Raw genomic sequence first — 12,022 nt, 5'->3', positions numbered from 1 at the left:
TTTTTTTTTTTAAATCTTCAACCATCACTGCTCATGCTGCTCAGTTAAGTTTAAAAAACACCAGAGAATTTCCCCATTGAATCACTGCCAGTCAGAAGGGAGCTGTGTCTTTAAAGGTCCAATACGTAATATATTTACTGTAATAAATCCAAAAATGACTCCAATGCTTTATCAGATACTAAGGTTGGGGGGTGGGTAGTAACTATTTTAAACACAACCTGTCAGTATTAAATATTGCACCTTCAAGGATTTGAGGCGGGGGTTTTTTAAATTTATTTGGTAGATTTTACCCTAATTTGTGCCAGTTTGAAAGACCCAGTTCCCTCTGCATTGCAGTACTTGTCCCTGCTAAAGTTGCTGTTGTCCTGGGACAGGTGTAGACATCATCAGGAAGATGTTATGTGTGGGAGATTTGTTGTCCCCCCCAGTTCCACGTCCAACTGTGAAAGGGCTGCTACCATGCATTAGGAGTTGCTACTAACACATGATATAATTGATCTCCTAACACATTTACATATATATTTGTTTCTATCACCTTGTTTTAAAATTATTATACTATTATTGATATATGTTGCTCTGTTTTAAGAATTATTTTTACTTTTGCCTCATTTATCTGTTTTCATTGTCTTGTGAAGCGCTTTGTAACATATGTAAGTGCCATATAACTAAAATGTATTAATATTATTATGATGATATCCTCACTGACTTCCCGCTCACAAACACAGTCAATTCAACTTATTGAAGCTTACGTCCAAGCCGGGGACACCATTATAAGCACTGGAAAAGAGGTTACTTTCATACATACGTATGAGTCTAACCCTTGTTGGCATGGCCTAGTTTGTGTTGTGACTGCTCAGTAGCTTGTTGTGACCCTGAGCGTTTGAAGCGAAACCAACCTAAAGGCTTCATTCTCTGTTCGCCCCATCCACTGTATGAGAAATGGGCTTCCAGGCATTGTTTATTTGATAAGGATTTGAAATATTATTATCGAGGGGGAAAAAAAACACCAGACATATCCTTTCCTCCTTTAATCCTCTTTTCCTTCTATGTTCACTATGTTGTTTTATGCTTGTCCCTTTTTTGTTCTCTCCTCTCACTAACAGTAGAGGTATAATGAAAGTGGCTTTGAGTCAGGTTTTTTCTAAATAGACTATTTTTCCATTCCCCAGTTTAGGGTCTCCTACTGTGTTAGGATGTGTTTTTTAATTTAGCATTATCATATGATTCGTGTGGAGCCTCAGGCTTTTGGAGTGTGCTGGATGTCCATGCAAATAAACCGGAATAATAAGCAGGGAAAGTACTACTTGCTTCTGAGAGCGCTAGTCGTTTGCATTTTTTTTTTTTTTTTTTTTTTTTTTATGTATACAGGAGATTTTCATTAAAGAAGCTTAAATCACGTTAGACGTTCTGGAGATTTAGAATTCTGTACATCAATGATGATCCAGGTCATGGCATTTCATTTCATACAGCTTTTCCCTTCTTTTCTTTGTGTAGAAATTCTTAAAACATATACTCTCCAAAAACTAAAAGGAACCTACACTTGGCCTCCTGAATATAAAGTAAACGAACTATAAGAATCAGTAAATAACCCTGTGCCCTTCATGTTGACTAAGTGCAAATGGGGTAAATTGGCATGTTAATCACTGATAGGATAATTACATCTCGTTGTAATTTAAGCATGGCAGTAATTTCTCCTTCTTTTAGTAGTGGTGAAATACGCAAGATGTCTGGAGATATTAATTAAGTTTAAATGCTAATCTCTACATAAAAGTTTCTTTTCCCAAGTTTAAGACAAGTTAATTAAAAACTCTTAGAAGTGATTTACCAAACGTAGTAAAGTAAAAGGAGTTTAACTAAGTCTCAATAGTGGCAGATTACTGGTCATAACTCAGAGGTCTGTTGTGGTGAAATGGATAGCATTCATTTTTATTCAGAGGGACTGCATGAAAATTATTGGAAGGGGAGGAGGTTTGAACCTTATGCTTCAGTTAGTTTCTTTTTTTTTTCTTTTTTATTGGACCCTCCAAAACAATAAATACAACAGTACTGGATAGGTTCAATTAACCTTCATGGCCTTTGGCACACACATTAGCCATCTAAACTATGCACATTTTTGAGTTGTGTTTCATCATCAGAAACTCGTTTTTCAGTGAGTTTAGACCTGCATACTGGATGTCTGCACATGTCGATGCTACCACCTACAGGCAAATAAAGTAGCAATTCAAAAATCCCAACATTTTCTGGTATTATCAGTAAGAAATGTGAATGAAACTTTCAAATTACAGTATACATAATCTAAGTATTGCATTAGGGGGGAATTCAAACACTTCACCAAGGGATATTAAAGGGACATATCGAATGTATAAACAGTGTAGCTAACATTTCTAGACTAATGGTATATGGTATGTTGTCATACCAGCACTCGCTGGTGCAGGAAAGAAAGAAACTGGAGGTCTGTAGCTGCTGGAGCTCTGCAGTTAGATGATATTAGCTGAATGACGCTGTGCTTTATTTTATTCATCCTTTATTCAGACCAGGACCCAAATAACCCACTAGTGGGCCATTGGGAAGAAATAAGATGTGAGTCCCTACTAAACCTTTTGTTCCTTTTACTCAGGATGTACAATGTATATATCCTGTGTGTATATGCACTGTTGCCTTTTATGTGTTTCAATTAGTTTGTCCTAACCTAATTAAATACACATTTATTATGGATTATGCAACATACTCTATACTTGTAATTACAAAATCACAAAATAAACTTCAATAAACACATCACAAAGACACACTGTGAAAGACGCTCGGGAATTCTTTTAGTCAGTTGAAAGAGAGTATAAGTAGAAAACTGCACTTTAAAATGTAACTATCATTCTTTTTTAACGGTGCCTTTTGTGTTCAGTTCAATGTTCAATTTGTTCGGATTCTTTTGAGCTTTAGGGAAGTTGACTGTTTTGCCTAGATGAATTTACGTAAGTGAGACCTGAGAACAAAGGAAGCACACACTCGATCTCTAACATAAACTCGACCATCTAAATAGTCAGAAACAAAAAGATAAATACAGTTGTACATATAAAGGTAGAGATAAAGGAAACACAAATGTGAGATATTGCTTATTATGTCATTGATCTGCATTTTGCTTCGTGTGTGTGCGTGCGCATAGGTTTGTAACAGTAACAGGAACTGCCACTGTAATCGCGGCTGGGCACCGCCCTTCTGTGAGAAACCAGGACTCGGCGGCAGCGTGGACAGTGGACCTATCCAGTATGACAGTGAGTCTCAGACACACACAGACACAAAGACACACACACACACACACACACACACACAGAGTGCCAAGCTGCATCTGCACACTGAGATAAATTAGAAAATGGGTAAATGTGTATTATATTGCAGGTTTTCTTTTCACAAAACTGTTATAAGATTATTTTCTAAAACAAGGCTTCCTTACTGACAAACCAGAGCAACGGCATCATGTTTACACCTTATCTGTTGGGGATGTGCAGGCCACTAGAGCAACGCAGCAGCTTTTTGGCAAGTTTTTGCTAAATGAGTACATGACAGGCAGACCATTCAGATGTGTGGGAAAGTGTCACCATCTCACTGTGGATGGAAGGCCATGAAAGAGGAGAGATTCTAAAAGACACTTTTTAAAATAAATGGTTCTTTTGTCTCAGCTATGATCCTGTTTTTAGAGTAACTCATTTATACAATTTACATTCTATGGTATGTGTGTTAAGGTTTGGATATAGGGCATAATGTAGAATGAGCAATCTGACAGAATGAGCAATAATGATAAATCTTTTGGCAACAGTTTAATGAAACAATTCATATTTTGGCCAATATGTGTACAGTCCAGGTCATAAACTAATTTAACAGACTTTTAAATGGAAAATCCAAAACATGTCAACTCCTAGCGTCTGTTAGAAAGTACAGGATCATTTCTCTGCTTTTATCTCTAGTTTTGCATCCGCATCAGGAAATAAAAGCCAGCCATGTTCTCTGAATAGTACAGAGAACAGAGATATGTTTGCTTTGTATGTTACACATATTCAGCGTCATACCTGAGTCACTCTGAGTCTGGGGGGTGGTTATATGAATAAAGTAATAAGAAATGATTCATACATTAATGTCTCTTGGACTGCCATAATCCACACAGTATATAAAGAGTCAAAGAGAAAGATGTTTTTAGATGGTGGTAAACCAAACCAGTAACATTATCTGTAAGCCAGTAGAGATGACAGTAGTCTGCCATTGCCTCGACTTCACAGATCTGGTTACACCACAGATACATTCTGGGATTGGAGAACAAAACGCTCTGTAAAACGTTTGCATTTCTTTAAACCAATCACAATCATCATCGATATTCTTTGTTAAACTTTACAATCATTCCCCGAAAGAACCATGCAGGCCTGCCTTGTTGCAAGATCCAAATGCTCTTCAAAACTTGCCATGTTCAGTGTGTAACTTGCTAGCTCAAAGTTTGTTGATTCCTGAAGCGAACAGAGTTTGAGAATGGCAACACACACAGAGAGGAAGGTAAGGGGGCATCACAAGTCGGATGTCAGGTAATTACAGTATCCTGGAAATGGAACTTCCATTGATCCAGATTAAGGTGACAGAGACACACTGCTTAGACAATAAATAGAAACATGATTAAGTGGTATAGTAGTGGTTGTAGTTAATATATATATATATGTGTGTGTGTGTGTGTGTGTGTGTGTGTGTGTGTGTCCACAGGTCAGGTGGGGCTTGTAGTGGGGCTACTGTTTGCCTTCCTGTTGGTCCTGCCTGTGGTACTGCTGCTCTTCTACTGCTACAGGATCAAGACATCCTATTACCACAAGTGGCTTTCCCAGAGAGAGAACAAGAGCAACAAGTACTGCAACTTGTCCGACTGTCTACTTTTTGACATTCCCATAATAATCATACATTAAGTAAAAAGCAATCACAGAGGTTAGGTTAAAAAATGTGTAATTATATTGCTTGATTCTCTCTCTATCTTGGATGTTTGCTTGTTGAAAGGCAACAGTGTTTTGCAGCACAGTATGCAGGGGGTCCTTCGCATATCACGCTGTCCGCATGAGAAAGGAGGGAAACAAAAAGTGAAACAAGGTGGAAATGAACCATGCCTGGAAGGGAGGAAGTATTTCCGAAAAAGAAAGGGGAAAGGAAGGGGTGGGAATGAAAGAAGTAGGAAATGGGGCAGAAAAAGATTAGAAAAAGGTCATGGTAGGAGAAATGAATAAAGGAGGATGGAAAGTTTTGAATTACAGGATGGAAAGAAGGAAGGAAGTGCCCATTGCCATGTCTTCCAGCACTCGAAGCTGATCGATGCATACACCAGAGCTTTATATCTTTGCATCAGCATAAATGGCAGCATTTTGTGCGGCCGCTCACCTCCATCAGAACCAAACAAAATCATGTCCTCATAAACCCCAGAGCTTCCTTTATGAGCGCTAGCATATAGCTCACCCCGAGAGACAGCCTCGTCATAACACTGGCTGAGTTAGGGCCCCTGAAAATACTCAATCGTTCCACGGTGATTTACAGAACAGAATTGTGTCTGGAAATGATCCAGCATTACAGCAGCCTTTTAAATGCCCTGACCTTCCAAATGAAGACAGGTAGAAAGGCTAAATATTGGTGAGATTGGGCCTCAGCAGCATTTTACAGTAACTACAGCAGGGAGACAGAGGGGAGACAACTAAATGAATGGCTCACGATAGGGAAAATTGAGCCGGTACGATGATTAAAAAGACTCTTAACAGCATTTACTGCACTGAAAACCCTGAGCTTTTTTTGGTTTTGTTCCATGGCCAATCATTTGGGTTCTTTTACAGTTCAACAGTAGGACAAAGGGTGGCTTGGGCTGATTAAAGGCATCTATAAGCATCCAGTATGCTTGGAAAGCCTTCCAATCAGCTAAGAGCCTGCAGTAAATACATATACTGACTTACCAGTTTGTTAAGTACACCTCTACAGTCTAATTCAATCCGATGCAACAGCCCTGCAGTGAATCCTAACTTTGTAAAGTTTCTTATATTTAGGCTGACTGTAGTTAGCTGTGTTGTTGCACCAGATCAGTGATTCCCGACTTGTACCCCAGGGGGTACTTCTGCAGTTTACAGGAGGTGCGTGGGTAGACTGGAAAGTACAGTAGCTCAACTAATGTGGAAAAATAGAAATCGAGTTGATCAAAAGAATATATCCACATATTAACCTTAAGTGAACTATAATACCTGAACACTGTTGCAGGAGTGTGTGAAACATAGTTAGCAAGCCAGCACAGGAGTTTAAACGGGTAGTTAAAAGTAATGACTAAGCAGTTCAAATGATTAGCTAAACTACCACTACTGACCAAATAACCTTTACATTATTTAATTGTATGAAAGACGTTCCCCTTTTAAATAATGAATTGTGTTAAGGTGGTACATAGATTCGGAATTGATAGCTCACAAAGACACAAAAGAATAATGAAAGGTGTAAATAATTACCACAGTTAGTCTGGTTTATTTTCTGCCTGTCCTCTTTTTTTTCTGCTCAGGATGGAGGTATCAGTAGAGAACGGGAAGAATGGCCATCTGAATCCTGCCTTTCACTTGAAGGTGGTTGGACCAATCAACAAAGCTAGTGGCCACAAGGGGGTGAGTGAGTGAGTGAGTGAGTGAGTGAGTGAGTGAGTGAGTGAGTGAGTGAGTGAGTGAGTGAGTGAGTGAGTGAGTGAGTGAGTGAGTGAGTGAGTGAGTGAGTGAGTGAGTGTGTGTGTGTGTGTGTGTGTGTGTGTGTGAGTGAGAGTGTTATAAAGAAAAGAAATGGGAGGGTTGTGTGTTTAGGTTGTCCATGGGGTTGACCTTCATATCAAATAGCCGCATTTTACAGCAGCAATTTCTATTGCGTGACCACGTATAGTCTGCCTCCTCCCACACCCACAATACTCCTCTCCACTAGTTCAATGTCCCTTCAGCATCACTTCACCATGTCTTTATTTTCTTATTTTTAATAGCAGTTATTTAATTGGATGGCTTAGTAGCCAAGGGTAAGGGTACATTTTTAATTGTAAAGGAAAGAAATACAAAATAGACAAATACCATTTTAAATTAAAAAGGGGGACAAAGAATGGAAGGCAAAGGGAAGGTCATTAATCAGTCAAATTAAGAAAAATTTGAATAAACATTATTCATATAGCATCTTTTAAAGAGAAAATGCAGCTCAGGGATATTTACAGTAAGAGTAATGGCCAGGATTCATAACTAATGACAAACTCAGCTTAATAACCTAACCCTTAAAGAGAGTTTAGCAGCAAAAAGGAAAAGGAATTACAAAAGAATTCATCATCAGGATGCTTAAATGGACACTGTAAATGGTTACTGTTATTTGATGTTGAATTATAATTAACAAAGAAATAGTGATGACTAACAACATAAGAAAAGATGCATACAATTTATAACAAATAAAACTTTAAACTACATCAAAAAATTAGGATGAACATAAAACCTTAAAAAAGTACGTAAATGTGTGTCAATTCTACAGTTTACTTAGGTCTACCCAAAAACAAGTAGCAAGAAGTACTAATAATAAATTCTAAAAGGCCTCACTAAAATGTTACTTTTTTAAAAGCTCTAAAAAGCCTCAGTGACATAATAGGTGACACATCTCAGTCGATGGTAACACCTTTCTTGCGTGATGTGTAATCATCAATAGGCCTATTGTGTGGTAAATTGTAGGCACAGTTTGTCTCTTTGCTCATTTGGACCAGTAACTATGGTCTTTGCTTTGTCCTGATTCAGTTGGAGGAAACCTTTTCATCCATAAATTGTATTGAAAATGTATGCTGCGCTTTTTTTATCAAGACACTTTACAGATCCCAACAATTCCATTAATTCCCTCAAGAGCAAGAATTTAGTTTGACAATGATGAGATAAACTCTCTTTTAGTGAGAAACCTCGGACAGACCCAGGCTCTTGGTTGGCGATGTCTGACGGTGCCGGTTGGGATTGTGATGACCAGTGGCAATAAGAGAAAGAAAGATAATGGACCTATGGCTCGAAATAGTAGTTGTAGTGGTTCAGGGCGTAGTAGGGCACTGCAGGGCGTTACAGGGTGTAGCAGGGCGCAGAGCAGAACCACAGCAAAAGCTGCAACCCTTAGATTTAAGATATGAAGAATGAAAAGTAGACCCAGGAAAGAGACTTGAGGCACTACATATATGATATTCTTTTTGGTAAGAAGCTTTGAATTGAGACAAAAGAGTTGCTAACTGACAACTAAGACTGAAACCCGCTTCTGACCCAACCTATTAATGACATTGTTGTAATCAGACAGTATCAGAGGCTACACTAAGGTCCAAAAGTAATTATTTATAATTATGGAATGCTTTCACCATAGCAATTAAAATACACTTCACTCTGAACTAGACTGGAACTCAAAAAAGTGTAGTTTAAAGTTGTTTAGTTGTCTGTCAAGTGCATGCAGCTTTCCAAGGTTTGCTTAGGATAGCAGCTTGAAAAGGTACTGTATTTTAAGCTATTTCTCTTTTCCTTAAATTTGTGTTGCTTCCTTTGTTTTGGTCCCAAGCTCCCTCACACCAGCAAAGAAGTCCTGCCTCTCAGACCGGGCCCAGGCCCCAACGGCATGCAGCCAGTCAACATTGTGCGACCTCTGAGACCTGCCCTGGGGAGCCAGGTTGGTCCTCGGGACCTCAAGGTGGCTCGTCCGCCTCTGCCAGCTGGCAAGCCCCCAGCAGCCCCAGCCAAATCCCCCGCAACCCCACAGAGACTCAGCCCACCCAAGAAACCTCTGCCCCTCAATCCGACACGATCGCCACTGGTAAGACCTGTTTCTGACCTGTACTTGAAATAATTGAATTTTAATTATAACCTATTAATCATATAACATAATGTTAAAGCCAGACTAGAGTTGAGGAATGTGGAACAACATCCTGGCAGGGAGCCACAATACAAAGCAAAAACCAATACCTTTCAGTAGAACAAAATGAAGAGCATCACACAACAACTAAGGATGCAAGCATCCTGCAGTCAGCGCAAGATTGGAAACTGATGTGGACCTTGATAAGAAGCTTGTGTTTGCCCCAGAAATAGTGGCTACAACACTCTGGCCACACATGGTACTGTGGTCAGTTTGCTGAGAAAAATAGGGGTGAAGGGTCACTCTCTCCGACAGGCCGTCAAGGTCAAGTGCTGCCAAAAAAAGCAGTAACTGGCTCTGGGACGAGCATAAGGACCCAAACTGGGCAGCAAGGGAGAAACAGATGGTATGCGGTCAGGCTTAGTCCTGACTCAGGGAGATGGACGCCCCTGCCATGCAGAGCCCATGGAGGGTATGGCATGGAGGGGGTGTACCTGGGACGCTGGGAACACTGTTGAGCCAGCAGAACGTTGATGAAGAAGGGTGCCCACCTGATGACCCTAATGACATACCTTACCCTCCTTTTCACCACTCCACACCGACTGCTATTGTCAAGAGTTTCCTATTAAAAGGATTGAAACATCTAGTTCTATTAGCTTTACTAATTACTTTACTGCCAAGAGAAAATACCAGTTCCTACCCGTAGCAGAACAGCCCTTGTGATGACTTCATTGGGGTCTTTCTCTCCTGATGGCTTTCAATTCTTTTCTGTCATTATATTGGTTCCTAAATAGGCCTTTATGTGGATGTAAACATATTCCTGTCCATCAGATAAGCAAAAGCATTTTTATATTCCTCTATTTGCACACAAAAGTCACAAATTTTAACAACATCGCTCTGGACAGGATTTAAATCACAGAAGGACCAGCAAGTTTACAGAAAAACAGCAGGTAATTGCAGCTATAATTGTAGCTTGGTGGGGGAGGTGAAATTGCAAATTACATGTGGACGGCATAAATATAATGACCAGCTCAGGTAATGTTAAAATTACTCTGCCTGCTAGATAAATAAATGTAGTCGGAATAATGCTTGAATGCCAAATTTTTGAACCACATGTAAACAGGATTGCAACTGCACAGCCTTCTTCTCACCCCAAATATTCTCTAGATACAATTTAGTTTATTGAGAAATGATTGGGTTTCCATAGCTGCCATGTTTTTCTAGGGTAATCAACTTAATCTCAGGTGCTTTGCCACGGTGATTGCTTTTTTAGGCTTAGTGTAAAAACAAAGCCTTTTCTTTTCCTACAGCTCAGTTCTAACACAGAATAAACATGCGGAAAACATCTTAAAGAGTTCAGATGATTTTTGTAGTGGTCTCTCAGCAAATACTGTATGTATGTGATGAGGAGGGATCAATGAGGGGTTTGCCTTGCACAATCACAGAACATTAGCAAGCAGTGTCAAACTTTGAAAAAAAACATGCTCTAAGAGATTGTGTCATTACTCTTGACTGCAGTTAAATGCCTAATTTGTAAATGTAATTCAGAGCTATTGCCAAATACATAGAGCTAATGAGAAAAATCTCTAGAGTACTTCTTAGATCAATTGCAGAGAATTTTATCTGAACCCTGAAGAAATAATAAATAAAGCTGCAGTATGTTTCTTATCTAATTGCTTATTGATTTATTAAATGTCTCATCAGTGTTTCTCTGTGAAGTGTAAAATGCCTTGCTTTTTCTTTTTTTTGTTAAATATCCAATATTTCATGTGAGTTTACGTTTGGATATTTGTGCCGTAGAGGTCATTTTAATCTTCTGTACCTGTGTGAAGTGGGACAGAAGTTCCTCTTATCAGCTAGCTGAACAGATTTCAGAGACAACCTGGATCCAGTCCAGTACTGAAACTGGAATGGAGTTCTTCTCCCTGCCGTGTCCATGTGCCAGGGATTTAAAGTTGTGTATCATATTGCCACTGGCAGCATTTTATCTCCTTTTTGATTAACATATCTCTTTTTTTGCTTTGTCGTTTCTTCATACTTTATCCTGCATCCACAACAGTTCGTAAAATTAGCACAAATGCACAATAACGTGTATGTTGAATAATGGACATGTCAGTAGTAAATATGTCTTATTGTATTATCTGTCTCTTAGTTAGTGTCTGAGCTGCAGCCCAGACCATCCCCCTTCCCTCCTCAGAGGCCTCTCCCGCTCAGCCCAGCCAGAGGAGCCTCCCCCACAGTCAGTCCAGCCCGGATTCTGGTCTCCAAACCCTCCCCTGCTCTGCTGGTCATGATGCCCCCGGCAGTGGGACCCAAACCTGTAGGCAAAGTCTCAGCCATCCCCCCTCTCAGAGCTCTCAGGTAGGAAAATAAACAGTATAGACGCACACAGACATACTCTAGTATAGTTTATTCTCAGCTGCTCAGGTAGTTAAGGGTCTTCTCTTCTCTTTTGTCCCTGTAATAAGATCAGAGGATTTTATTTATCCTATGCCATCAAATTAACGTAAATGCTGCACTAGTAAAACACAGAAAGAACAGAAAGAGAAAGACAGAAATGTGCTTCTTTTACCACTGTAATACTGTAAATGAATATCTCAATCTTCATCTCTTATACACAACGTTACTGTAATAAAAGTTCAGTTTAATAAACACTGTGAGAGAGCTGATTTAAATGTGTTCCTTGGGGGGAAAAAAGGTTTCCATAAACCTCTGTTCATCCTGTAAGTTGTCATATCCAGCCCAAGTCCCAGATGTGAAAGTCCCCTTACTGGACTACTTAAATATACTAATATTCCATTGTATTTTTAATTGTTACCTGCCAGTAGTATTTTGGGATTTCCTTGCCATAAATATAGACGTTTACGTGCCTAAAACTGTATCAGAATGCAGGAATATAAGTCTTTTGCCCTCAACATTTCCTTGGGGAGGACACCCAGAAACCCCCCCTTCTTTATGCGTTTCCCCAAAAAGCCAATCGTAAGCAAGGAAAAACCCTGAAGTATAATCACAGACAGCCATACAAACATATTTTAATTGCAGTTAAAAGAGAGTTAAAACAGATGAAAAGATGGAGAACCGGGCAGACAATATGTACATTGTCAACAGAGAGAAAGACGGACCATCGAACAGACTGACAGTGACAACAAAGAACAAC

The 12,022-nt window shown here is 39.4% G+C and overlaps 1 protein-coding gene and 1 long non-coding RNA gene across 3 annotated transcripts in view; both read left to right on the top strand.

The window, feature by feature from the left end:
- Positions 1–12,022, top strand: part of adam19a (ADAM metallopeptidase domain 19a) — a 158,663-nt gene that overhangs the window by 143,986 nt on the left and 2,655 nt on the right. Inside the window, exons 18-23 of one of the 2 annotated variants that reach the window (XM_032544521.1) lie at positions 3,161–3,269; positions 4,738–4,876; positions 6,545–6,644; positions 8,575–8,826; positions 11,018–11,234; positions 11,277–11,292. In XM_032544521.1, the coding sequence (XP_032400412.1) occupies positions 3,161–3,269; positions 4,738–4,876; positions 6,545–6,644; positions 8,575–8,826; positions 11,018–11,230 (813 nt within the window). In that variant the 3' untranslated portion in view covers positions 11,231–11,234; positions 11,277–11,292. The remainder of the gene's footprint in view (positions 1–3,160; positions 3,270–4,737; positions 4,877–6,544; positions 6,645–8,574; positions 8,827–11,017; positions 11,235–11,276; positions 11,293–12,022) is intronic. The other variant, XM_032544520.1, reaches the window with a different exon arrangement.
- On the top strand, positions 4,883–6,173 carry LOC116707252 (uncharacterized). The gene is made up of 2 exons (XR_004336449.1): positions 4,883–5,561; positions 5,661–6,173. It is a non-coding gene; the product is annotated as an uncharacterized LOC116707252 (long non-coding RNA).

This window comes from Etheostoma spectabile, chromosome 19, assembly GCF_008692095.1.
Source record: "Etheostoma spectabile isolate EspeVRDwgs_2016 chromosome 19, UIUC_Espe_1.0, whole genome shotgun sequence".
NCBI lineage: Eukaryota > Metazoa > Chordata > Actinopteri > Perciformes > Percidae > Etheostoma > Etheostoma spectabile.
Note: the sequence above shows the minus strand (reverse complement) of the source record. Positions and strands in the feature narration are given on the sequence as shown.